General features: G+C 38.8%; 5 protein-coding genes across 7 annotated transcripts; 4 read left to right on the top strand and 1 right to left on the bottom strand.

Moving 5' to 3' along the window:
- The first annotated feature begins 236 nt into the window (after positions 1–236).
- LOC147296380 (smr (Small MutS Related) domain-containing protein) lies at positions 237–9568 on the top strand. 2 transcript variants are annotated; one of them, XM_086244824.1, is made up of 11 exons: positions 239–1164; positions 1376–1401; positions 1712–1828; positions 2564–2676; positions 3307–3539; positions 3700–3776; positions 3847–3903; positions 7966–8033; positions 8132–8238; positions 8342–8412; positions 8986–9568. In XM_086244824.1, the coding sequence occupies exons 1-11, from the start codon at positions 597–599 to the stop codon at positions 9106–9108; spliced, it is 1560 nt and encodes a 519-aa protein (XP_086100950.1). In that variant the 5' UTR covers positions 239–596; the 3' UTR covers positions 9109–9568. The 2 variants fall into 2 exon arrangements, with proteins under 2 accessions (XP_086100957.1, XP_086100950.1); XM_086244831.1 differs by lacking the exon at positions 8342–8412 and having other exon boundaries at positions 237–1164.
- Positions 9569–10617: 1049 nt separating this feature from the next.
- Positions 10618–12993, bottom strand: ROC7 (rotamase CYP 7). The gene is made up of 7 exons (XM_086255130.1): positions 12873–12993; positions 12597–12675; positions 12302–12349; positions 12184–12207; positions 11640–11822; positions 11427–11502; positions 10618–11091 (listed from the first exon to the last, which is right to left on the bottom strand). Exons 1-7 carry the CDS (start codon positions 12936–12938, stop codon positions 10953–10955), a joined length of 615 nt encoding a protein of 204 aa, XP_086111256.1. The 5' UTR covers positions 12939–12993; the 3' UTR covers positions 10618–10952.
- Positions 12994–14369: 1376 nt separating this feature from the next.
- On the top strand, positions 14370–17921 carry LOC147296378 (E3 ubiquitin-protein ligase APD2-like). Of its 2 annotated transcripts, XM_086255111.1 has the most exons (11): positions 14370–14497; positions 14587–14828; positions 15242–15348; positions 15454–15579; positions 15722–15818; positions 16184–16258; positions 16342–16424; positions 16514–16660; positions 16824–16896; positions 16979–17327; positions 17552–17921. In XM_086255111.1, the coding sequence occupies exons 2-11, from the start codon at positions 14588–14590 to the stop codon at positions 17625–17627; spliced, it is 1374 nt and encodes a 457-aa protein (XP_086111237.1). In that variant the 5' UTR covers positions 14370–14497; position 14587; the 3' UTR covers positions 17628–17921. The 2 variants fall into 2 exon arrangements, with proteins under 2 accessions (XP_086111237.1, XP_086111230.1); XM_086255104.1 differs by having other exon boundaries at positions 14466–14828.
- Positions 17922–18376: 455 nt separating this feature from the next.
- LOC147296377 (O-glucosyltransferase rumi-like protein (DUF821)) lies at positions 18377–22353 on the top strand. Its single transcript, XM_086255121.1, has 6 exons — positions 18377–18590; positions 18684–19270; positions 19488–19677; positions 19776–19840; positions 20297–20507; positions 21769–22353. Exons 1-6 carry the CDS (start codon positions 18492–18494, stop codon positions 22108–22110), a joined length of 1494 nt encoding a protein of 497 aa, XP_086111247.1. The 5' UTR covers positions 18377–18491; the 3' UTR covers positions 22111–22353.
- A 1727-nt stretch (positions 22354–24080) lies between these two features.
- On the top strand, positions 24081–25531 carry LOC147296376 (putative pyridoxal 5'-phosphate synthase subunit PDX1). The gene has a single exon (XM_086251979.1). It carries the CDS (start codon positions 24297–24299, stop codon positions 25230–25232), a length of 936 nt encoding a protein of 311 aa, XP_086108105.1. The 5' UTR covers positions 24081–24296; the 3' UTR covers positions 25233–25531.
- The last annotated feature ends 2088 nt before the right edge of the window (positions 25532–27619 follow it).

Below are 27619 nucleotides of genomic sequence, written 5' to 3'. Positions count from 1 at the left end.
CCCTAAACAAAGCATAATATATGGGATTTTTATTCGTCATGTACTCAACACTCACTTTCTTTACCAGATTAATCCAACGGTCCATTCCAAATCTCCAACCCCCGCGCCACGTGTACGTAACGGGTCATGAGTAGTCAATAATCGAGGTTTCCGCGTGAGGGTGGGCCCACAGATTCCATATAAACGGGTGAGAGTCGAATCTATTAATTGAGTATTTGATTCTTTGTTTTCTTCTTTATCTTTTATCGGTGTAAAGTCCAAAAGGCCGTCAAAAATATGAATACTTGTCAACCATTCCCCAACCACCACCTCCATCACCACCTCTTGTTATTCTCGGAAATCCCCAAATTAGCCAAACTCCCTTCTCAAATTCTCGATTTCGTCCACTCTGCCCCTCCAATTTAGGGTTTCTGATCTCATCCACCGACCTCTCTCAGAAACCCTAATTCTCTGAGAAACCCGTCCCCGATCGCATCCTCAAAAGCTAGGGTTCATTCACCACCAATCATCCAATCATCATCATCGTCAACGTCGTCGGCTTCATCATCCAGTCCGTCCGTTACATAAAACCCCAGCTAGATCATTATTCATTAACAATGAAGCACACGAAGAGGAGGAGGAGGAAGAAGACCTCGGCAGATCCGAAGCCAGTCGCTAAAGAAGACGAAGGCCAGAAGGTGATCCACGCGCTAGCAGAGGCCTTCTCTTCGGTCTCACTAGACGACGCCGTTTCTGCGTACTCCGAAGCCAACGGTGACCCGAACAAAGCCGCAGAGATTTTGGCTGGAGCTTTGGCTGATAATTCCGAAGATCCGTTCACGAGTTCCACATCGAGTGCAATTTCCGGTTCGGAAACAGGTTCGAGTTCGGGTTCGGGTTCGTCGGAAGGGTTTGAGTCAGGTTGTGTTCAGAATTTGATGAGCAAGAAGGGTTTTAGGAGTAAGCAGAAAAGGGTTGTTGCGGTCGCGGGAACCGTTTCGACGTTTTTGGGTAAAGAGTACGTGAGGAACAGCCCTAGGAAGGATTCAACGTGGTCGGCGATGACGAAGCTCAAGGGTTTTGGTAATGGAGTTTCTGCTGGGGAAGAGGAGGCCGAGCAGTTTCTTTGTTCTATGCTTGGAGATGAATCTGAGCTAAGCTTGGCTGTTGTTAGAGATGTCCTTTGTGAGTAGCCACTGCCCTGCTTGTCCCTTTTCAATTTTAAGTTAATTCAAATTTTAGCTTGTGTAGTTTTGTTTAAACTATGATTGACATACCAATTGAAGTAAAGAATTAAGCAAAAACGGCTGTTTTGTGTGTAATAAGTTTGCATAGGCTGTTGTGTAAATAGGATGTAACATATGCTGTTGCATGACCTGAAAGTTTTTTTTTGCAGGTCAGTCTGGGTATGATGTTGAAAAGGTACTAAAAGCATTGTGAGTTGGAACTTTTCATTTTTTGCCCCTCTTCCAACTTCTTTTCAGTTTGGTTTCCATAAGCTGCTTGCATTTGTGAATTCAAAGATGAGTTAGTTGTGTTTAGCTGTTACCTCTCTATAATCTAATGTTGCTTATTTTTTATGGATTTCTGTCATATCTCACTGAGTGCTTAATGGAACATTCGCCAGGTGTAATGGGATTTTGGAAATTTGGTTTGAGTTAAAAAAGATTCCTATTTGAACTACCGTGTTGTTTCTGTTATAACCTAATGATGATTTTACATGCTTTTCCAGGCCTTGGATGCATTGCTTGATGTATCTTCTTCCTCGTATGAACAGTCCAGTAGTGGTTCTAACAATAGTTTGATTTATAAAGAAGATAGTAGATATCCCGTTGAACAGTTTGACATTGTAAGTACTATATTTGTGTTGCTTATTTTTGTCAAGACCTTTTTGTTAGCTCATATATTTAGCTGAATCTAAGGTGTCTCTGACACACTGATTTATAGTGTGAATTTGTAGGTTTGTGCTTTTGGTTGATTTTTTTTTTTTTCAATTTTGTTATGCCTCTTTTTTATCTTGAACTTGATTTTCTCGTAGCTCATGTTTATAATGTAACTGTATATGTATCTCGTGGAACTCTCTGATTTGTTATGTTGTGAGTTTGTAGGTTTCTGCTTCTGGTCGTTTGCATTTAGATGATATGAATATCTTTTAGTTTCATACCATTCAGTAGCATCTAGAGTCTTTCGTGTCCTTGTCCTCTTGCTAAGATATTTGTTCTTATCAGCCCCCTTACCAAAATTTGTCGTTGTCTTCTTTTAGTTACTACCCCTTTTGTTTTAATAAGAGGTAGTTATTAGCCTTTTTTTTAGGATGTAGTTATTACCCTTGTTGTCAGAGGGTGTTGTGTCTTCCTGAATTTGAGATTTTCATGTTATCTCTTGTCAGAGATTAGTAAGGTGGCAAGAGTGTGGGATTATGAAGGATAAGCCGCTGATAGTATTGTTTATTTTCATTTTATAAGAATTAATTTTTTTATTTTTACATATTTTGGCCTCCAAAATTTTTGCATATACTTTGATTGTTACAATTACATAATATTTGGGTTTGTTCTATATGTTGATTTTGAAAATTATCTGACAGCTGACAGATAGGGCATCAGATTGTACTTCTCATTCATCTGAAGGCGACCTCCAGGATAATGTGTGTGAAGGCGACCTCCAGGATAATGTGTGGTATCCGGGATACCCCTGCAGGTAAATTATTCTAATTGATACTTCTGTTTTCCTTTTTCTTCTTCGTGTGTTAGGTCATCCCTCAGTAGCCATGTCATCTTTGGGCATACTTATTGTTAGAAAGTTAGCTAAAGTAGTACTTTGTGGGGGTTTTCTTGACCCTTCTTCCCTTATCCCCTTAGGCCTCGAATATTAGGTGATGTGCAGCAGTGTAGGACTTTGATTGTCAGGAACACTGTTTTATATGTCAGCTAGTCATAATGCATCATGGATGTTCATTGTAAAAATTTGCTTAAAAAATAATGAAAGGAAAATAGTTTTAAAGATTCCTTGAACATTTAACATGGAAGAATTTTATGTTTGATGGAGATGCTCTGATTGCCTCTCAAAAGTGTGCATATATAACATACTTTGTCAATCTGGACGTTCATGATTTAGGAAAATTCATTAATTTTGTACTACTTGTGGTAGCAACTGATTTGATATATGGATTTACCATTTGAATGCTATCATGCAACTTAGGAAAATATGATACGAAACTTGTTTAGTCCCATTTAATAGAGGTCAAATTTCAATCTCAATTTTCTTAATTCCTTGCTTTGAGGATGTTAGCACCGTGTCCTACAAGCTTAGTTGTTTTTTTCATTTTAGGAATTATGCGAAGGTTCTTGCTAGTTCTGAAGCTCATTCCCCTATTAGCCCAAGAAGTACTGAGTCAGATCTCTCTCAAAAGGTCTTGGAATCTTTGTTTAACATCTCCAAAAGTCCTGAATATGAACCAAGAACCATGAATTGGAAGAATGTCGTTAATAAATTGCAGTCATTGGGATCTGGGTTTGATGTCTGCACTTCTAGCCCTTCAGAAACACAGCAGGACACTTATGGTATTGAACTTTAATCTAGTGATTAATTTCCTCATAGATTAGGGGCTTTGTTTTTTTTTTTTTGGGGAATGTATCTATTGTTTACTTTTTAGAATGGTTATCTATCCAAGTTTAGCAATGTCTTCTTCTTTATCTTTTTGGGTTTCCTTTTTACATGTAGTTAAAGGAAATGAATATCATGCATTGAGAGGAACTGCAAAGAAGCACTGGGATTCAATGAGGTCCTACTATCAGAAAGTAAGATGGTTTTAGCACCTTATTTTGTGGTTAATTTAATACCTTACTGATAAGAGCAATTTCTCTGCAGGCTGCAGCGGCATATTCAAAGGGAGCGCGGGAATATGCAGCTTACCTCTCCGAGCAGGTCTGTGCTTCTTTAAGAACCTAATAGTGTAAATTTTGTTGGTTGGGACTATTATTATGTTTTCATTGTTTTGTTTTATAGTGGCATGCTTTGAGGCATGTTGTGGTTTTGTCTCGTCGGAAATTTCTGGAGGAAGCTACAGTTCTGGCCAAGAGCAGTAGGGAGACTGGGCAGTGGGGTAGTTTGTTGTTTTCCTAGTGGGGTACGATTTTGGAAGACAAATAGGACTTGCACAAGACTTTCCTAGTGTGGGAAGGAGTTCTAAAGGGTTTTCCTTGTGTACAAGGGAATAGAATTAGCTAATAGGTAGATTATCTAATTCTATTAGGATTAGGAATCCATATTGTAAGAGGTAAGTCTATGCTCAATAAATAGGCTGCTGCAAGTCTCATAAATAAAAAATAAGTATAGCTAGAGACTTCTAGAGAAGAAACTCAAAGGGAGACTCGGGTTAGAGACTCAAGGGTGAGTGACTTCAAGGGAAGGGTTTTTCAAGAGGGAAAAACACAAGAGAGCTATTTGTGTAAGAGAGAAGAGAGCAGCTGCGAGTTGGGTAGTCTAGGGTTTCAATAAGTTCTTGTACTCTTATTCTATACATAGTGCAGCTGTGATTCTCTAAGGATCACAAGGGGACGTAGGCAAAGTTAGCCGAACCTCGATAACAAATCTTGGTGTTCTTTGTGTTTACTTTTGCTACCATATTGTGTGTTGTTTGCTATATCTGTTTTAACTCTAGAATACATCAAGGACAAGATCACAGGGGGTGTTAATTCACTACAATTGTTATCAGAGCAAGGTTGGTAATAGGTGTCCGCGATGTCTAGAGGAGGTCGAAGCATGGACTTAGGGGATTTAAGGCCTGCTTTGAAGCCATATGATGGCAAGGATGATTTTACAGATTGGCAACGGATGATGAAGAACGTGCTGGTGCAGCAGGATCTGGATGATGCACTTCTTGGTGAGAAGCCGACAAGGAACATGGAACAAGGTTCTCAAGAAGGCCAAGAGTTCAATAGAGATCCACCTCACAAGATCCGTGAGGTCTCACATCACAGAGGCGATGACAGCAAAAGAAGCATGGGACAAGTTAGAGAGTGTTTATATGGGCAAGACGGTGTCCAATAAACTCTTCTTGAAGGATGAACTCTTCGGGCTTCGACTAGAAGAAGGTGGAGATGTAGCGGATCATGTATGCAAATTTCAGCATTGCATAGCTAATCTCGACAAGGTCGAAGAAGTTTACAAGGATGATGATAAGGCTATCATCTTGCTGAGATCCCTGCCATCTTCTTTCAAGCACTTCCGAACAACTTTGATGTTTGGAAAGGAGACTCTAAAGCTTGATGACGTGGTGCAAGCGCTCCAGTCATATGCAAAGTTAGATGATTTAACTGAAGGCACTCAGTCATCACAAGGCCTTTACGCTAAGGGCAAGGAGAAGAGTCGAGGGAAGGAAAGGAGGGGCAGATCTAGCAAAAAGGGGAAGTCCAATGATTCCGATGAAGAAGGTGGTTGCTTCGAGTGTGGTTCACTAGACCACTGGAAAAGGGATTGCCAGATATGGCTGGAGAAGAAGAAGAAAAGGGATGAAAACTCAAGTAACGTCGTGGTCGACGATGGGGAGCTTTTGGTGGTATCTTCAGGTAATTCTACTCCACATGCTTGGTATTTGGACTCCGGATGTAGTTTTCATATGTGTGCAAACAAGGAGTGGTTTCATACATATGAGGAATCTAGTAAGGGCAAAGTTTTGTTGGGGGATAACTCTGTGTGCAAGATTCATGGCGTCGGCACAGTCAAGGTGAAGATGCAAGATGGAATTGTTAGGTTGCTTGGGAATGTGCGATATATTCCTACATTGAAAAGAAATCTTATCTCTCTTGGAACTCTAGAGAAGAATGGGTATGCATTCAAGTCTAGAGCAGGGAAGCTCAAAGTCTCAAAAGGATTAAGTGTGATCCTGAAGGGAGTTGTGCAATCTAATAATCTCTACAAGCTTTCCGGGGTTACAGTGATAGGTGGAGTAGCTGCGTCTACCAAAGAGAGCTTGGATGTTGAGCTCATGGAGCATTGTAACAAGGGAGAGCAAGGGCATCATCTCACAAAGGAAGAGTCTCATCAAATAAGTGCTACGGCTAAGGAAGAAGAAGCAACAAATCATGATTGTTGCTTGGTTAGTTATTCATCAAAGATTGACTTCAAGGATGCAGCAAGGGAAGTCAATAAAGATAAGGAAGGTTTGATTGTTGTTAAGGAAGATGCAACCATAAAGGCAATCAAGGTGGTTATGAAGGTAAATCCAGTTCAAGAGAAGGCCAACTTTGAGCTGGTGGAGCATAACACAAGGGTTGAAGAGTTTGGGCAGCAACAACAATCAACAAAGGTTCAAGAACAGGTGGAGAAAAAGAGCACAAGGCAGTCCAAGCCCAAAAGTACCATCAAGCTAACTCATAAGTTTTGGTGGGAAAAGGACAGAGGTTACTATGGTGTTAGTAAGGGAAATCCGGCTACATTCAAGGGGGCTTGTGAGAGTAAGGAATGGGAACGTCGGAGGTGTGCTAGGTTGTCTCTACAAAGGAACTTCAGTTGGAAGTTAGTTCCTAAATCCAAGGAGAACGTTGGCTATGAATGGGTTTATGGAACAAAAGGCGAAGAGAATCTTGAGGCTGCAATTAAGATTCGAAGGTACAAGCTCGGGTTGAGCTTGCTCAATCTTCAAAGTTAGTTGATTGAGGTGGAGCACCTTCTCACTTAAGGTGCATTGAGGCAATAGGTTTTTTGCCAATGTGAAGGGGTTTTGGAGGTTTGTTCGAGGTTACTTCAAGACTAGAGAATATCTCGAAGGTACAACATTCATGGCTTTGGTTCTGACTCGCCAAGGTGGAGATTGTTGTGGTTTTGTCTCGTCGGAAATTTCTGGAGGAAGCTACAGATCTGGCCAAGAGCAGTAGGGAGACTGGGCAGTGGGGTAGTTTGTTGTTTTCCTAGTGGGGTACGATTTTGGAAGACAAATAGGACTTGCACAAGACTTTCCTAGTGTGGGAAGGAGTTCTAAAGGGTTTTCCTTGTGTACAAGGGAATAGAATTAGCTAATAGGTAGATTACCTAATTCTATTAGGATTAGGAATCCATATTGTAAGAGGTAAGTCTATGCTCAATAAATAGGCTGCTGCAAGTCTCATAAATAAAAAATAAGTATAGCTAGAGACTTCTAGAGAAGAAACTCAAAGGGAGACTCGGGTTAGAGACTCAAGGGTGAGTGACTTCAAGGGAAGGGTTTTTCAAGAGGGAAAAACACAAGAGAGCTATTTGTGTAAGAGAGAAGAGAGCAGCTGCGAGTTGGGTAGTCTAGGGTTTCAATAAGTTCTTGTACTCTTATTCTATACATAGTGCAGCTGTGATTCTCTAAGGATCACAAGGGGACGTAGGCAAAGTTAGCCGAACCTCGATAACAAATCTTGGTGTTCTTTGTGTTTACTTTTGCTACCATATTGTGTGTTGTTTGCTATATCTGTTTTAACTCTAGAATACATCAAGGACAAGATCACAGGGGGTGTTAATTCACTACAAGGCATGCAGATCATATTATGCCAGCCACCTGATGGAAGAGTGGCTGGCATAATGTGGTTGTTAAATGTTTGGACTTGCTATCCAAGAAGGCATCAGTAGTAAGTATTTTAGAATGAGTCAAAAGTTCTTTGTTTGCGCATTCATTTCTTCTCCCTTATAAAGTTTATCATATATGGGGGCTGCTTAATCGTATCTATGGATAAATTGATAAGAAAGTTAATGAAGTGTTGCCTTTTGTTTTGTTTTGTCTTTCCCTTTAAATTTTTCGCTTAATACAACATGCATCTAGCTAACTATATACCTCCTATGCTGTTGTCCCTTTGATGCCCTCTATGTGCCATTTGGGTGTCAGTTTAATTTTGTATGTTCTAGAGGGTAAAACTCATGGACAACTCCTCTTTTCTTTTTTTGTTTGTTTTTTTGAATAACATTACAGAAAAATTGAATTCAAGTTTAGGTATTATCCTGATCTCTTATCTTGGATTTGCCTAGGGGAAGGTACAGACTAAATTGGCACAAGAGGCTGATGAAAAGGCAAGCCAGGAAATCTTTAAAGCAAGGTTGGTGCAGTGCTAGGCTGGAATGAAAACATTTGTTGTCTTTTTCAAGTCCACCTCTGGTCTTTGTAGACAATCTAAGCTAATGCTGTAATCTGCAGAAACAAGGGCATAGAAAATGTGATAACAATTGATTTGCATGGGCAACATGTCAAACAAGCAATGAAGCTTTTGAAAATCCACCTTCTATTTGGAACATATGCACAATGTAAGCGTTTGCTTGCTTTTATTTTTTTTTTCTCTTTGAAAAAAATTGTTCAGCAGTTTTTTAAGGTATTATCAATTTAATTACTTCTCTTGCTCTGGTCCAGCGGTTCAGTACCTCAGGGTTATCACAGGATGTGGGGCACATGGTGTAGGAAAGTCGAAGCTGAAGCAATCGGTATGGTTTTAGCTGCCTGATTGCATAAATTTTGTGGGAAATTAGTGAAGGATAAAAGTTAAAAAGGGGTTGACTTTTTGGGGTGTTTGAAAATGGCCTGTATGAGTCTTGATAATGCGTATAGAAATGATCAATCTGGTGCTTTTGTTAATGTAATGCAAGTAGAATGTTTTGAGTCATTTAGCCTTTGACGGTGCCATATTAGTATCTTTTAGCGTAGTTCTTGGTGTTACTCAGTGCTGCATTTTTTCAGTCAATAGCATATCTGTAAGGAATGCTTTTGGGAGGATTGAAAGCTAACATTGATTAGTTTGTCATCTGCAATAGTTTGAGTTTTCATAATAATTGCCTGGAGGCAGCTTTAAAATAAGCCATTTGTCTATAGGAACAAAGGCAAGGTTCTTTTGAAAGGATTATTAGGTGAGAATTGTAAGGTTCTTTGCTTCCCCTGCCCATAGATTAATATATAAATGAAAAACAAAGCCATTGATATCTTTAATTGGCCTCTTTGATCGTTCTTGAACTTTATCTTTGTGAAATACTATATCTTTACGACTTACATGCCTTGTTCAGGTCATCAAACTTGTTGAGAAGGAAGGTATACAATGGAGTGAAGAGAACAGGGGAATGGTATTGGTCAAGCTAGGTAGACAAAGGGAGTTCAGCTTTCTGGATTCAATGAGTGATGATGAGTAACTCATCTCTAACATGGTTCCTCAGCATGATTCACTTGCGAGAGAACTAGTGAAACAGCAGATCCCAGGTCAAAGTGCATGCAACGTGAGTTAATTGTAACGAAAACTAGATTGTAAAACCCCCCCACAGGTTGTGTTTCTGTGGATGTGAGTTAATTGTAATGAAAGCTAGATTGTAAAAACCCCCACAGGTTGTGTTTCTTGTCACTAGGGAGTTTCTGCCTAGGGTAGTCATGTTATTAACTTGTGCTCAAGGCCAGGTTTCAGGTGTTCATATTCATCCTCTCTTTCAATAGGTCGCAAAATTACTTAAGACGCCGGTATTTATAAGAAACTAGCTCAGCTCAAGGTGCTCGTTGTACTTGCTGTATGTAGAGCATGTATATATAACTTGTGAAAATTGTGTAATTTGACGTAGTTGAATTGACATGATACAGACCATCATATCATTGGTTGACAAGTGTTTGTTTGGTAATGTTTTCTTATATCGTCTCTGTTTTTTTAATGAGAGGAGAAGAGAGACGAGAGGCCGGAGGTGAGAGTTATGAAAAGAGAAGGATAATACAATAAGAAAAAAAAAAGTGTTATTATTTCTTTTTCGAAATCAAAAACTGATAGCCTCTAGTGAAAATTATTCCATATGCACCCACCCTCCCCTCAAAAAAAAAGCTTGTTTGGCAGTATAGGTTTAGGATCGAAATCGATTATTTTTTAAATCACCTATTAATGATTATCTTTATAAAAAATTATCTCAATTGAAAATTGTTTGGTTATATAACTGTTATTGAATAAATAGACAGTTTAGTCAAAAAAATTATCTTTTAAATACAAACTGTTCATTTATTCTATTTATTCATGGGTCTTAAGTTGGGGTCTGATGGAGGATAGACTCTTAATGTCGATGGCCTCAACAGGCATGCAGGTCATGAGGGGGTGGTTCAGTGTAATTAGATACTTAAATTAGAAAAAGAGGTGGCCAGGTTCAGATGAGTAGTTGGTTTTAAGTTGGTAAGGTTTGCTTCCAAGCAACCTCTAAAAGACACTAGTCTTCTTCCAGTTCCATCCTACCTCTCTTGTAATGATATGCGACTTGGTGGTCGTGGGTTCAAGTCGGGAGCCTCGTGCTGAATGCTGAAGGAATTAAAATGATTTCATTTTGCTCTTCATATGATACCATGTCTTATTTTTCCTTGGGTCTCAACTAGTCTATCAATCTTTTATTTGTGATTTAACTTTTCGAACAAAGGTGTTCATAAGCTTTTAATTGATTATCACGATTTAATTTTATTGTAGTTTGTGATTTTGGTATATGATTTCAACTCAAGGATGACAAATCGACCTCAAATGCAATTGACATTAGAAAGCCAGACGAGCGCAGGGCAGGTTGCCTGTTGCTTCCGGCTATTAATTATTATTTCCTCTCTTTTAAAAAATCAAATTATAGGCTAAAAGTTTGAGAGGCTCCATGGCAAAGTGAAAGGGGTTCGGGAAACAAACCCTTGGTGCGAACTGAGAGTTTGAATCTTCCTCTTATAAGGATATATGGAACCCAGGGGTTTTCTTAACGTCAAAATACGAAAATTACAAAACGAACCCACCATCATTACAGCATCAAATCCTTACATTTTGGTCGGATCAAACAAAAACTTTTTAGCAGCTATATCAGGAAAAATATTATACCAGATAGTCATGTCAGGTATGGTGTCTTAAACTCGCAAGAGTGTCCACCAGGAATTCAACCCTTAACATACATATCTAGACACATTTTTAACAATTTTGCTTCAACCCAGGAAGTAGAACAATTATAGTTATCACTTAATGGATGCAGTATGATAGGAAGAACATCTAGAGAGGAAGTTCGCCACTGTCTGCAATCTCGACTTTGCTCTTTGGTGTGCCACTCTGATTGCCTTCAGCTTCAACCTTGTAAACCACATCCATTCCAGACAGCACCTTTCCAAATACAACATGTCTACCATCCAACCTAATATAATACAGATTCAAACATTAGCTAAAAATCTTTAGCCTTAATAACACTATACATGTATCAGTGGCTTTTATAATGCAGTACATCTCCTCCTTATCAATGAGGAAGCCTTAAGTTCAACACTTCCACTCCTAATGAAGTGGGTAGTTGGTAGTTGAATACTTGAAATCCCATTTCAAATGCACTTAAAAAAATTTGATGCATTAGGCACAGAAAACTCTTCAAAGGTGCAAATCTATAAAGTACAGAATCGATGCATTATGCAGCAGAAGATGTCGTTCAAGAAGTACTATTCTCTTTTTTCAAATAAGCATGGATGCACATCGAATTACCAGCTAGTCGTCACAGTTGTGATGAAGAATTGTGAACCATTGGTGTCGGGACCAGCATTTGCCATCGACAAAAACCCTGTGCACAAGAGTAAAGTTATTTTTTCATTCATATCATAATGTAGGTTCAAACTTTGGAATTATACTGTGGTGGGTAACCATCCAGGTCGCTCAAAAAGAAAAAAAGGCGCAAGAGGGGGTAGGTTATTTGTCTACCTGGGCCAGTATGCTTCAGCTTGAAATTCTCATCAGCAAACTTTTCTCCGTAAATTGATTCTCCACCTCTTCCATCACCAAGTGTGAAATCACCTCCCTGAATCATGAAACTGGGTATAATCCTATGAAATTTGCTACCCTTGTAATGAAGAGGTTTCCCACTGTTCCCAATGCCTTTCTCCCCTGGAATTACATGGAAAACATAAGGAAAGGAAAATAATTTAAAATATGTGCATCAAATCAACTTCTATAATATACGACAGTTTCTACGGGGTTAATATTGAGAAATCATTCCTTTGCTGACTCTTATTACTTCCTAGTTTCTTATCTTTTGAGGCAATGCAGAATACTTTAAGATTTCTATATATCTATCAATGATTTACATCCTTCCACTTTTAAATGTTTAGTTGCGATTGATATTTAAGGACTTGACCAAATATCATTTAACATACATTGCAGATGATGGAACCCCAAAAAGTAGATGCTACATTACATAGCAACTATTAAGTGCAATACAAGGATAAGAAGATGAGCAACTGGTTACCTGTGCAAAGAGCTCGAAAATTTTCTGAAAAACAAAAACAAAATGATTAAGTTAATAACGTTCAAGAAATGTAACCTTAAACAAATAGAATCCACCAAATGTGAGTGATTTTACTCACCTACAGTCTTAGGAACCGCCTTCCCAAAGAGACCAATGACAATACGACCTGAAACACAGCAATCAAAAGGTATCGATTTCTATGACTATGGCCCCCCAATTATATCTAAATATCACAGAAACACATCCACATCTACAGAAATGATCAACTTTTGGTTCCCAACTGGACTTGCATCATATTTATAAAATACCAATATCAAAATTGATAGTACATTCACCTAATAACATTAAATTTCAACTAATTTTGGTCAAATTGGTTTTAAAATTGACAAATTCATCGAAGAGTGAAAACATACCAGCAGGCTTTCCAGCAATCTCAACATCAAAGTAGACCTTGTTGGTCACTTCCTTCAGATCCTCCTTCGACTTCTTTGCCTGAAACATAATAAACCCATTTTATCAATCACTGATTTCGACAACAGTCTATGTATTAAAAACTTCAAATTAAAATTTAAGGAAATCATCAACCAAAATAAAATAAAAAATAAAAAAACCTAAAATTAATACTCTACAGGATTGAATTGGATCAGAGGGAGAATGTGAGGGATTCAGTCAGTCAAATTTTCACCGACCTGAATGAGAGCTAGGGTTCCGAAGAGAACCAGAGTGCATAGCAGCAACGACGTCGTCTTAGCCATCTCTTGCTTCTTCTGCCTTCTGCCTTCTGCAAAGTCTTCTCAGATCAATTGCTCCAGTACTGATGAAGTGAACTCATTATATAGGAGTCTAGGGTTTAAAGCTTGCAGCCAGTAGACGTTTGACACGTTTCACCTTTTGTTGTTTGGCTGAATGTAATTGGTTGAGCCGTTAGACTGTGCAAAATAGTCGGTGTGAATGGAAATGGGCCGATGGCTGTAGGCTGGGCTCCTCGTCATTTGGCCAAGCAGGCCTGTAAATCGGTTCGACATAGCTCAACTTCGGCTTGTGTTTGGCTCGTTTTTTGGTTCGTTCGAGCTCGGATTGTAAAATAAACGAGTCAAGCCGAGTTCAAATAAAATATTAGTTTAGGAATCTCAAATTTGTTGTATCTCAATTTTGGTTTTTGATTCATACATAGTCCACATAAATGATTATTAATTTATAATAAATAAAACATTAACACATATATTTAAGATTTAAATTTAAGATATAAATTTGAGATCATTATTATTTAGAGAAAATTACAGATTTGGTCCACTTATTTTATACCTAGTTTAATTTTGGTCTACGATCTTTTACTCCCTGTGAATAAAACAAATGTGAGGCAACATGTCACTTCTCTTCTTTTGATAATATTTGCACAGAAATTTCTGATAGATGTATAAAATCCAGTGGCATCATCAGAAATGTGGGTTTAGTTAAATTTATTTTAATGCTAGTTTATGTGACAATTGCAAATGACCATGACATCCTTAACAATTAGACTTAGTTTTCTACCTAGTAAAACATACGACAGTGATCGAGACAATGATTCAAGGTCAGAGAATCACAATGCACAATGTGAGTATCAAGAGCAGAAAAGAAAAAAAAGATACTCACAAAGCATATGCATCTTAGTAAAGACAACAGTGAGTCATAGAATCAGGCCAAGTGTATACCAGCCTTGTTGCCTTCAAAACCTTATTTCTTTTCAACAAACCTCAAAACCTTTTCTTTGAACTCAGATACCTCCTCTTGTGCATTACCATCCTCCACCTCCACCTCCATTCCATCATCATCATCCATGTCCATGTCCTCATCGTTAGTATCCTCCATGGCACCCTTTTGGGCTGGTTTGAGATTCAGCGCCTGCACAGTCTTATGATGGTGAGGGTGGAGTTGGGCTTGGAAGTTGGAACCAAACGTTGTCTAAGTTCACCTGGAAATCTGGGATTGGCTTAGTCCAAAATCCAAATATGTTTTGGGATTGTCAACGGACCAAGATTTGTCTTTCCTGGACCCACCTCATCCAAATATTTGACTATTTGAGGGCCCCAAAAGAACAACTGGGTGGGCGCATAATGCATTTTGAGGGACCCCAGAAGAGGAACATCCAAACAGTTAAAAGACACATGAACTAACCGTCACACCCAACTACCATTCTCATGAAGAAAAACCCAAGAAAGAATGAGAAAGATGACTTCTTGGTGAGTATCATAGCTTCCTCACCACCGCCTTTGCATTTTCAATGGCTGCTGACTCTGACTCGCACCACCATCCTCAAGGTCAGACAGCCTTGGTAGGGTTCATTTTTCATTCACCCACCGACCACTGTTTTATACGAATAAAACCCACCAATTATATCACTTATTTTGATTGCTTTTCCAGAATGGAAGACCCAGATCGTAGCCAGCATGAATCTCTGCCATCTTCTTCTGCTTCACAGGTCCAAGAAGAAGGAGAAAATGACAGACCTGAGAATGAGGGCACTTCTGAGCAGCAACAGCGGCAGAGTACTTCTAGTGCTTTTTCTTATCGTGTGAATATATTGATTTCTGATGTAGCAGCATCAGAGATGACGGATGATGTTTGGTCTTGCCTTGTTGTGATTGCCACTTTTTGGTTCTTTGGTCAGTTTCCCGTCTCATTTACTAGTATTTTTGTTCATTGCTTGTGTCAATTTTGTTTCATGTTTGTTAATTTAGGAAATGAAAACACTTTATCTTAGTCTCTCACTGGTTTCCAAACACCAAATGCACCCATTAATTTATGTTACAGAATATGATAATCTTGAATCCTTGATCCATCCAACCAACCCGTTTGGTTGTGTCATGTGTAGTTGAGGAGAGGGGTTGAATTTCCTTGTTTCATAAAATGGTCTGAAATTATCCAAGTTTTAATTTTGCTATACTGGTAGTGGTAGCCTCAACTTTTTAAGTTTTTTCTTCTGTTGTTACATAATAGACTCATTTGTTAATGACTTGAGCATCTAATTGATTTGGTTTGCTCGGATTGCTTGTGGTTTTCATCTTCCTCACTGCAGCATCCATGACTCTGATTCTCGGTTTTTTTGGCTCTGCCAATTTACAATTGGGACCAAATTGCTCACGCCTGATACAAACTAATCCGTTCTTTGTGCAATCCATTAAGGTGACTCACCACATTTCATCTTATAATTCTCATTTAATCTGTTTCCTATTTCTTTTTAATTTCTGCTGCAGCTGTTCGCAGTAAACTCATTTGGTCTATAAACAGGCACAGGAACTTAATGGGCCAAAGCCAGGGCCAATGTTATATGGATTCTACAAACCCCCTTCCCTGGATGTTGAAATAGCTTGGACTGAAACACACAATACATTTGTACCAACTAATCGTCACAAGGCATGGTCTTTGAACTTACCATATAATATCTATTGTTTCTCTCTTTCTTTTCTTTTCTTTTTCTCCTTCTTTCATCTTCACTCAAACTTTTGTATCATATGTTTTGATTGATGGGATAAATTTCATTCTTTTCATGTAACAGGAGTGGATTTACTTTCTAAACAAAGGGTCTAGAATAGATATATTTTACCATGTAAAATCTCGAAGTTCCTTGCCTTTGACCCTTGTAATTGCACAAGGTAATTCCTAACTTCTGAGTTCTGATGTTCAAATTGGGAAATTTTGTTTGTTTCTGATCGAAGTACCTCGTCTATGGTTACCTAAACTCTGTGGTATCAAGGTCTAGGCTTTATGCCAAATAAAATAGTTGAAGAATCGGAATAATGTGATCTTTAGTGACCTTTTGGAACTTCTCCAACTGCTTTGTCTTTCTTCCTCTCCTGCTCGTACATCTAAACCACTTTCCATTGTGGCTACAATGTCTCTGAATCTTTGCAGGTTTATATAGCCCCTTAAAGTTGGGGGTCTTTTGTGTTGTTGTTTTTTTTCTAATTTTTTTTGAACTCCAATGTATTTCTTTTATCAACTTGTTAGATACCTGCAGGTAGAGAAAGCCTGGTTGAGTGGATAGAGGATCCATCGTATGGTAATGCAACATTGTCTTGGAATATAATTTATGGTGAGAATCATCACTAAAAGTTCTATATATTTTCCCTTTTGGAACCATCTATACTGTTCTAAATTACCCTGGTTTCTTCACAGAAAGTGGTAAGATCCAGCAGGAGATTTCAGAATCTTCTAATTATTATATTGCAGTAGGGAACTTGAACCCTGAGGATGCTGAGGTAATTGTAAAATGTTTACAGTCTATCCTATATAGCCATAGAAACCATTGACAACTTTATTGAGCTTCCAAAGTTGCTGTATTACACAGGTAGAGCTAGAGTTCAACATAAAATCTCTTCTTTATAACACAACCCAGGCGTATTACAAGTGCTCCTTATATAACCAATTATGTAGCTTAGATCTTTCCCTTTTGAGGGCAGGTTCTGCTGTCTTAACTTCTCCAGGTCCTAAAGAGGTAAAGTAAAAGACTCTCATTTGCTAGTTTTCTTTTCTTCTGTCCCTTTTAGGCCATCTATACAGCTTCCATTACTTTTCCATGCCAAATATGTTCTTTGAATCATAATCATAAATCTTTAATCTGCCTATGTTAATTTGGACACACGTCGTGATTCTTTTAGGGTATTCCTGATGATGACTGGTACATCAGACTGTCTTATGGAGCACGATGGATCATATATTTCCTGGGATCAGGTTACTCTTTATTTGCCTTCATGTCCCTTTCATAACACTGAAAAAAGAGTCTATTTAAATCTGCCTCTATGTCTGCATGTAGGTGTGATGACTGTGCTCATGTTAATAGCCTTTAGATTTTGTAACATGTTCCAAAATTCGGGTGAAGATAGAACAGAATTTCGAACAGGGGAGGCAACACCTGAACGAACCCCATTGCTTCCACCCAAAGATGATGATGTTTTGAGTTGGGGTTCATCTTATGAATCTGTTTCAAATGATGAAGAGGATATGGAAGAGTACCTTGCAGTGAGTTCCCTTGAAGGAAAGTCAATAAATGAAGGGGAAAACAACAATACCCGGCGTCTTTGTGTGATTTGCTTTGATGGTCCAAGGGACTGCTTCTTTCTTCCCTGTGGTCACTGTGCTGCCTGTTTTACATGTGGAACAAGGTAATTCTACATCATGTTTACTCTTCTGCAATATAGCCCCATATATAAACGTTAGACATAGTGACTTGGTTTCCAAGACACAAAATTCACATACCATGTTAACGTACACAGTCCATTTCTTTTGCCATTCTCAATATTATGTTACATGTTTATTTTCAAATCATTGTAACTTCTGCTAAATCAGAGAAGAGTTAGATTCTAAGTGGATTCACCATGGCATGCAGGATTGCCGAAGAGGTTGGCACTTGTCCCATATGCCGCAGGCAGATGAAGAAAGTGAGAAAGATTTTTACAGTTTGAGCTGTGTATATGTGTGAACCAAATTTGCAGGAGCTCCCTTGTACCGCAATTCTTTTCACCCATAGAAGTTGTGATAATCGTATTCAACTATGAGACTCTTTTTTTTTTTTACCAATCCAGAAGGTTTTCACATGAAGCTTTTGTGCAGTTTCCTTTCTTTTGATCTGAAGTTTGGGATTTTTGTCTGTATCATTGTAGCTTGATTTTGCAAATGTGAATACACAAGTGTAATTTGTTCATAAACTATCAAGCCGAAAAAGAAATGTAAATAAAACTGTAATTGATTTTGTATAATTCAAAAGTTTCACACACTCTTCCCTCAATTTGAAGATGAAAATTTTATCATTGTTGTTGTTTTGAGGTGATGACAATTAGTATCTACAAGAATCAGCTTTCAACTTTTCTGGGGCCATATTGACACCACCCACCTTTGGAAAAAAAAAAAAAAAAACTAATTACAATTGTATTTTGTGGTAAAACTTAAAAGGGCAAACTTCATATTATTTTTATTTTTATTTTCTAGAAAATAGGAAAAAACAAAAAATGATAACGTGACTCAAAAGAAGACATAAATCTTGTCCATGGACGCATGCTTTTTTAATCCTTAAAAGTGGGGTGGTCAACGTCAACCGAACTAATGACAGTTTCTTACGGAGAGAGGGTCCCACCTCACCCATACATTTTCGCCAAAAGTTTCAAACGAGAAGGAAACGGGTCAGCACGTACAAAAGCCCGCCACGTGGGCACCATGGTTGTGGAGACCAAAAGCTTGGAGCTGAGCTCCTACTGTTACAAATTTACAAGGCAACCCAGCAAACGAAAACTCACACAGACGATGCAGCAAACCTCATCCTCCGCCACCACATGGGAATCGCTCCGAGACCCACCGCTCGCTCTCCCTCTTACATCCTCCCATCCCTCATCGCCTTGTCCACCTTCTCTCTCCTCGTGCTCCTCTACAAGGTCCCCTGTCTCTCTCTCTCTCTAGCATTACTTTCCTCTTTTTCTTTCCTTTTTTGTTGGGTGTAAATTTGGTTGGGGCATTTTGTCGAACAGGTGGAGGACTTCGCCACGCAGACAAAGACCGTGGCGGGGCACAACCTAGAGCCGACGCCGTGGCACCTCTTCCCGCCAAAGAGCTTCACCCAAGAGACCCTCCAGGACCGAGCCTACAAGCTCATCCACTGCTCCTACATCGTCTGCCGCTACACCAACAACAACGTCCCCGAACGACGCCGTCCGCCTCTCTCCGCCGCCGCCAAAGCTGCTCCGCAATGCCCCGAGTTCTTCCGCTGGATCCACCGCGATCTGGAGCCCTGGGCCCGGACCCGGATATCCGAGGCCCATCTCAAGGAGGCCAAAGAATACGCTGCGTTTCGGGTGGTGATTGTTGGCGGGAAGCTGTATGTGGATTTGTACTATGCTTGTGTGCAGAGCCGAGCCATGTTTACGATTTGGGGTTTGTTGCAGCTCCTTAAGAGGTACCCTGGTAAAGTTCCTGATGTGGATATCATGTTTGATTGTATGGACAAGCCCACTATAAACCGGACCGAACATGCCTCCATGCCGCTGCCGCTTTTCCGCTACTGTACGAATGACGATCACTTTGATATCCCGTTTCCCGACTGGTCTTTCTGGGGTTGGTAAGAATCATCAGTCTCTAATTGTCTTCTAAAATTATAGTTTCATTTTGGTAATTATGCTTTATATGCATTGTCATTGGGAAAGAACCTACATTTAGGCAATAGAAGATTAGTGCAATTTGCAGGTGGATTAGTGTTTGCATTTATCTGGGATTCAAATGCCTGGTTATGATTTTATTTGTGCTGATTGTCTTTATAGTTTATGATTATTGCACAGGCCAGAGCTAAATATAAATCCCTGGGATGAGGAGTTCCGGGATATCAAACGCGGTTCTCAGAAAAGAAGTTGGAGAAAGAAGGAGCCTTTCGCATATTGGAAAGGAAACCCAGATGTTGCTTCCCCTCTCCGTACAGAGTTACTTAACTGTAACGACACTAGGATGTGGAGAACGCAGATTATGCGTCAAGTTGAGTTAAAATTACAATGTTGATCCTTCTTCAACTTAATTCTGAAAGTGATAGGCCTAAGACAGATCTGACATTATCTTTCTGTTGTACATTATAGGATTGGGAAGCGGAAGCAAGAGTTGGTTATGAGCAGTCCAAACTATCGAATCAGTGTAATCATCGGTAAGTACAGTTTCCAAAAGTGATATCCTATCATCATATTCTCATTGATAGTCTGACCGGTTAGCTAAGAAGATGCAGCTTGGTCAGTTTTTAGCATAAGAGATTGTCACAGAGTTCATCTGTAGCTTCTGCTTTGTTGTATTTAGAGAGCTTTTCTTTTGCTTTTCTCTATCTAGTTCAATTCTCTGTATGATTGTATCTATGAAAATGATGAAATGTGCAGTTTATAGATTTGAAGTACTGAACCCCCTGTGCAGGGGCAGCCTCTTAACCTTTGAAAGAGGACATGGCATTCTCTACTGCATGTGTTCTTCTTATCTAACTCAACTATTGCAGCCATCCATAAAATTGTTTCCTCCTCTTCCTTCTTGGTTGATGAATAACTGTTATGCTATTATTATCCAATTGGCAGGTGGCTTTAATCCTGTGGCTCACAAATTATTTCTCTTTCCGTAGGTATAAAATCTATGCCGAAGGCTATGCTTGGTCCGTGAGCTTGAAATATATTATATCATGTGGTTCTCTTGCGCTGATAATAACCCCGCAATATGAGGATTTCTTCAGCCGTGGTCTCATTCCCAAGAATAATTATTGGCCCATTTCCCCTAATGATTTATGCCCGTCCATACTGAATGCTGTTAACTGGGCTCATGGACACCTTAGTGAGGTATGTTTCACTTGTTAGTAATATTTTGCATTTGCAGTTGTTATTGATTTTACTTTGTTAAACATTAGTACTAATACTAATAGCACTGGTACATAAATCAATTGGTCATGCAAAATTGTGGGGGAAGAGAAGGAAGAACTATGCGAGTATTGAAATTTGACATCTGACCCAAGGCCTGGTACTGCCATGGCCCAGCCTGAGCTGAAGTCAGGCCGGTTTTGGCCTAGCAATAGTGGCTCGACCTGCTACTCTGCAGAGGCTGACCTGCCATGCCTTATTTTAATATTTTAATATTTTATACAATTGTATCATGCATTATAACTGTAAGTCTTATATTATGTAAGAGACTAAAGAGTACAGGCAAAATCAAGTAATTAATAAACTAACTAAATTTCTTAAAAAAAGGATAAAAGTCATAAATAGAAAAAGGGTCAGGTCCATCATCCATGGCACCTTTTAAATAACAAAATTCTGAGACCATTAGATGCACTCACTTCTATCGGTTAGGATTAAGCCTGATTAGGGTGTTTGACTTAAGAAAAAATGAAGTAAATTAACTCCTCTCTCACCTCGGTAACATAAATTGCTGCTGAAATCATTATGTTCAATAACCCTTTTCTCAGTCTTCCCAATTTTTTTTTTCTCTGCTCAAATCCTCTCTACTTTTCTTCTCCAACCCTACAAAAGAAAAACACCACTTGAGAGCTCTCTGCCCCAAGACTTATATAGGGCTGCACTCCAATCTGAATTCATATTAGGTTGTGCGATTTATAACTTGTGACTGGATTGAGATGCATATTGATTTTGGGATTCTATGATAAAGAGTTGAAATGCATTCCTTATCCCACGGAATATGAAATTATCCTCATGGAAATCTTAGGTCTCTGAATAACAATGAAAAACCCAAAGAAATTCATATTAAAATCCTTCAACTTAAAAAAATGATAAAAAAGCCATTACCGAACTTAATACCAAGAGTTGACAAAACAACTCATGAAATAGAAAAGTGTAAGCATCTTGTGCTGCTCATTGTGCTCTCTCACATGTTGCATTAAGCAAACATATTGTGGGTGTATAACCATGGATCTTGATACTTTCACAAAAACACAAGTTTAAGCAAGCCCATTTTCAGCCATTTAGGTGACTTTCAAACTCGAAATGCTCTGTAATACTTTGCACTATTATGTGATAGTTCAGTTTTTCCCCCCTCCTTGCATCTAACTTCTTCTTTTTTCCACAATATTCCCCAATGGCTGAACAGGCTCAGGCTATAGGAAAAAGAGGGCAGGATTTTATGGAAACCCTAAACATGGATCGAGTCTATGATTACATGTTGCACCTCATCACAGAGTACTCAAAACTGCAGGACTTCAAGCCGGTCCCGCCAACTTCTGCTCTGGAAGTATGTACAGAATCGCTGCTTTGTCTTGCTGATGACCTGAAACAGAAGCAATTTCTTCAAAAGTCAGCTGCACCCCCTTCTCCTAGCCCACCTTGCACTCTCCAGTCTGCTGATAGTAAAGTCATCAACAGATGGATGCAGCGAAAAAAGGAAACAATTAAGAATGTGTTAGATATGAATCCAAAACCACAGACACGATGAAACTAGGATGCTGTCATAGTTTATAAACTATAATTTTGTACTTTTTAGTTGGTGGTAGACTGGTAGTCTTAGATTCCGTGAAGTAGGGCTTATTTTTGAAAGAAAATACATACACATTGTAGGTATGTGTACAACATAATATGAAATGACAAATACAAGTCAAAAAATATGACAATACGTATTGAATTAATATATATTTTGAAGAAAATAGCTAATAAAAATAACAATTGTTGTTAAGAGCTAGCTTTTATCTTGTTTTTAAGGTTTTTTAATAAAAGATGATTTTAGCACTCTAAAAAGGGCTTTAGGCAGTCCTCTACAGTTGCACACGAGGAGTGCATAAAGTTTGTTTTTGGAGTGCCAAAATCATATCTCTTTAATTTGTAGCAGCCATAATTAAAAGGAATAGTTTTGAACTTGCGATCTATATATGGGATTAAAAAGGGGTTGAAAGCTATGGAAGTGAGAGAAAGAAAATGAAGAAGTTGCATGACATGAACAGTTGAACACATTCTTTTATTATTATAGGAAAATTAAGAAATAGCAATTTTTGTTTGTCTGTTGTGTAACTTGTGTTTATCCGTATATTATATGAACAATAGTACAATACTACAACAATAGCATGATGAAGGCTTGTGTGGAAGGCAGTGGGAATCAGAAACGAGCGCTTTCCTCCCTGCTCCTGTCGCTCCACCCACCCCCGCTTTTTATTCCATCGGTTTCCCTTTCCCATTCCCATGCACGGCCCTAAATAATTAATAATTTAATATTACCTTCTTCCCTTCAAATAATAATTAAAACAAAAAATCAAAAATAACAGCTAGATCTTTACAAAGCTATGGCCATTTCATTCCATGAATAAGTTTTTGGAAAATAAATTTTACATTTAATTTTATGTCTAAAATTAGATAGACAAATCACTTATGGCTTAGGCTTAGTTTAGTATTACTATGAAAAAAAATTGTTATAAAGTAAAACGGCTATGAAATAAAGTTAGCTGTAAAGTGAAATAGTTGAGTATTTGATAAACTATATTTTCAAAAATGTTGTGATTGTAAAAAACAGTATCAAAATGTTTTGTAAGTTTTATGTTGCAGATTATAATTACAAATAGACATGAATGCTGAAAGTGATTTTGATTTATTTGTTTGGTAAAAACCATGTCTTTTACTTGTTTATAATTTTTTGTCTACAAATTTATATTAGTATTAAAATTGCTAAAAACAAAATAATTTAATAAATATGCATACTATTTTTGTAAGTATATTATAATTTTAATGGTATAAATAAATATCATTATGAATAATCAATATAAAATTAAATTAAAGATATATTGGGCAACTAAAATTTTTAATTAATAAACCCAACAACTTTCATTCCCTATAATTTTGAAAAGCAAGTGAATAAGATTTAAGGTGCTATTACTTTTAGAATTTATTGCAAACAATTTAAGTACCTAAAAGTACCATTCTTAATTTGGAATGGAAGGATATAAATTATATATTTGGTATTATTACTCGAATAAGAATAAGTTAAGAAAACTACTCTATTTATCAAATAATTCAAATGAAAATGTTATATACTCCAATTTGTTCAACTATTATTTTTCAACTTATATGATATTTGTAAATTAATAAAAAATTGAAAAAAAGGTTAAATCCTATTGGGCAACAAGTATTTCCTAATTCAAATCATACCTCTTCAAATCTTCTCATTGACGTATATACACATATATTATATTATAGTACGATATAATAATATCACATAGCACCTTAATGTAAATATTAATAATTATACACTTATTATAATTTGTATGAATTTATAAATAAATAAATAAAATAAAAAAAAACCCTCTCATGTTCTAGGGTACTCGCTCTTATCTAATACATAAAAATTATAAAATATTGGCGTAAGAAATCTAAAACAGAAAATTGCAAAAAGAAAAGTTGAGTTTTTTCCGGAAAAGGAAAATTGGAGTTGCCAAAAATAGAGATTGGAAATTAAGAATTAAGAGTAATACTAATAGAATGGGGAATTAATTAAGTAATTAATGAAAATCCCCAGTCCCAAATTGTATGTTATATATTATTCTGTGACTTCTGTCCCTGACTCTGTGTCATTCTCTCTCCATCTGTTTGTTTCTGGTGATTTGATCTCCAGGCCTGGAATTTGTTTGTTTGTTTGTAATGGCTGACAGCGGAGTAGTGACCGTGTACGGCAAGGGCGCCATATACGAGACGACGACGAAGAAGTCCCCGTTCTCCGTGAAAGTGGGCATGGCCCAAATGCTACGTGGCGGCGTCATAATGGACGTCGTCAACGCCGAGCAGGCCCGCATTGCCGAGGAGGCGGGCGCGTGCGCCATCATGGCCCTGGAGCGCGTCCCCGCCGACATCCGGGCCCAGGGCGGCGTGGCCCGAATGTCCGACCCGCAACTCATCAAAGAGATCAAGCGGGCCGTCACCATCCCCGTCATGGCCAAGGCCCGCATCGGCCACTTTGTCGAGGCCCAAATCCTCGAAGTCCTCGGCATCGACTACGTGGACGAGAGCGAGGTCCTCACCGTCGCCGACGCAGACAACCACATCAACAAGCACAACTTCCGGATCCCCTTCGTCTGCGGCTGCCGGAATCTCGGCGAGGCCCTCCGCCGGATCCGAGAAGGCGCTGCCATGATCCGGACCAAAGGCGAAGCCGGCACCGGCAACATCGTCGAGGCCGTGCGTCACGTGCGCTCCGTCATGGGCGACATTCGGGTCCTCAGGAACATGGACGACGACGAGGTCTTCACCTTCGCCAAGAAGATCGCCGCGCCGTACGATTTGGTGATGCAGACGAAGCAGCTCGGGAGGCTTCCGGTGGTGCATTTCGCCGCCGGCGGAGTGGCGACTCCGGCCGACGCCGCGCTCATGATGCAGTTGGGCTGCGATGGGGTGTTCGTGGGCTCGGGGATTTTCAAGAGCGGCGACCCGGCCCGTCGGGCCCGGGCCATTGTGCAGGCTTCGACCCATTATAGTGATCCGGATGTGCTGGCAGAGGTGAGCTGTGGACTGGGGGAGGCTATGGTTGGGATTAATCTGAATGACAACAAGGTTGAGAGGTACGCGTATCGGTCTGAGTGAGAGAGAGAGAGAGAGAGAGAGTGAGTTTTGGAGTTTGGGTGAAGCCCAAAGGGCTAATAAGGCACCTCTTAGAACAAAATGAACATACCCATATATAATTCCATATTTCTCATATCTGCTTTGATTCCTTAGCTGTCTTAGGGAAATCAGTATTGTTAGATTCATTATCAATTGAGTTCTCAGCTTCTTTCTATCTCTTACTATATTGCAAGATAGAGTCATCTCTTTCATGATTAATGTATGGATTGCTTGAATGGATGAGTATCTCAGCTTGTATTAATTGGTTAATCATTGTATTATACCCCCTAAGTTTAGTTTGATTGTTGATGAATGATTAGGAGTCTGTGAGACTAAACTTGTTTTCTAATGCTAGAATGTGGCTTTTGAGTTTTGAATATGAGAGTGATTCCTTGGTGGCTGTCTTGCTTGTGTCCAGAGAGGTTGAGGATACTCATCCTTTATTCAGTCTCATTAATAGTTGCAGATTGCTTGTGAGTTCCTTTGATAGTTGCAAATTAGTCTTACCTCTTCCTCTCTCCAGTGTTCTACCTTATAAATTGCTCTCCATTTTTCTTCCCCAAATCTCATTGTTTTCCTTTTCTGTATTGAATTTCTCATCAATACTGAAGAGGGTTGAATTCTTGGTTTAAGCAACAAGTGTCTTTAGGACTCTGTCTGCCCCAACCCATTCTGGTTTGAAGAGGGTTGAGTTCTTTGTTGTTATGGTTTGCAAAGCATTTAAACTGAGATTCGGAGGGATAAACTCCTTGCTTATACCCTAAAACATTATTATATATATTAAAGAAATACCTGATCACTGCTTAGTTGCCATCCTAAGAATAAAGAATTGGTACGATACTAGGTTTGGTTGAGGGTAGCTTGACCTTATACTTGTCCATTTATTTATGCTTTAAGATGAGTCGATGACTGAACGACTTTGTTTTCAGCAACCATTGAGATGTTCACGTTATTATAATAATTAGTGTTGTGATCGGTCGATTTAAAATTTAGTTTATGCAAATGGAATTTCCTTAATTCAAACTTCTACTGGCACTCAGGGGCGGATCTACAATGGGGTCAATAGGGTCAGTTGACCCCATGAACTCAGAAATGCTGGGGTTGTGAAGAAATCTTGACCTCATGAATAAAGCTTGGGTCTTAGTGGCAGCCATGGCTAGCAGGGGCAAGATTGCAGATTTGCAGGAAGAACATAACAAAGGAAAGGGATGAAAGGCTGAAAACACGTGAGATGCATATGGGTTTTTAAAAAAAATTCTAAATTTTCCAAAACGACGTCGTTTTGGCAAGTTAATTAAATAAGCAAATGAGACTGACCCAACTAGACCCCTGCGCACAATTACACAAACGAAGACCAGACCCCCAACTTGGCAGCTTGCCTGAACTATTGAAGGCTGCGCGCCTGTCCCCGTCGCCCATCGACCCCTGCTCCCTTGTCGTTGTCGGCACCTGTCGCCCTTTGCTTCGCTGCTCGCTCAGTCGCTCGCAACTCGCAAGCCTCGCATCCGCCCCTGGTGGCTGCTGCCTCTGCTCGCAAGTCGCAAGCTTCGCGTCTGCCCCTGCTACTTAATCTTGCCCCCATAACAATAAATTTTTGGATCCGCCACTGCTGGCACTGGCAGAAAATAAAAAAATGGAGCATTCAAAAACTAATTTGTATTACAATCAGTGATAAGCCATTTGCATCATGCTAATCTCTTTGAGCCTTACTGACAGAAAAAATATAATTTGGGCCTGAAGTCTCTTTGGGCCTTTGGCGGAAGCTTTGTTCCTCAATTTTGAATGAAGGCCCGTACTCCTTATGTTGGAGGATGTGAATTTAAGGCCCTCAATCATCATATTTTCTTGTATTTCTTTCTTAAAAGGTTAAAGAAACCAGTCGTTCACAAATTTGGGTTAGAACGTGAATGAGTTGCCTAAATCCTTAGTTCTTAACTAGTAGTAATAGACAGGGTTCAATAACGAGGGCAGGCCTATTTCTGATTACCAAATTGCTGCCAATCATCTATGATTCTATATATGTAGGGGGTAGCCTCATCTCCTTATTTATTTTCTTTCAAGCTACGGACAAGCTTTGTTGCAGTCTGTCCAATTAGATTAGTTGAAAAGTGTGTCTGATTCATTTTTATTTTTATTTAATAAGGTTAAAAAGTTAGCCAGTTAGGTGTGCTGAAAAAAAAAAACATTTGTATGTTCTATCCCTGTCATAGGTGATGAAACAAAACAAAAAAAAAAAGGTGACAAACCCAGTGATGTCACCACAGAATTTGTTGTATTTTATTTCTAAAACCTCATTCTTTACCATCATTTTCATTTCTAAATATAAAATAGAAAGTTACACCAATTAGAGATAGGAAGTTAAGATTTCC

The sequence above is a fragment of the Dryas octopetala genome, chromosome 1, assembly GCF_963921425.1.
Source record: "Dryas octopetala chromosome 1, drDryOcto1.1, whole genome shotgun sequence".
Classification (NCBI taxonomy): domain Eukaryota; kingdom Viridiplantae; phylum Streptophyta; class Magnoliopsida; order Rosales; family Rosaceae; genus Dryas; species Dryas octopetala.
This window is presented reverse-complemented; position numbering and strand designations above follow the sequence as displayed.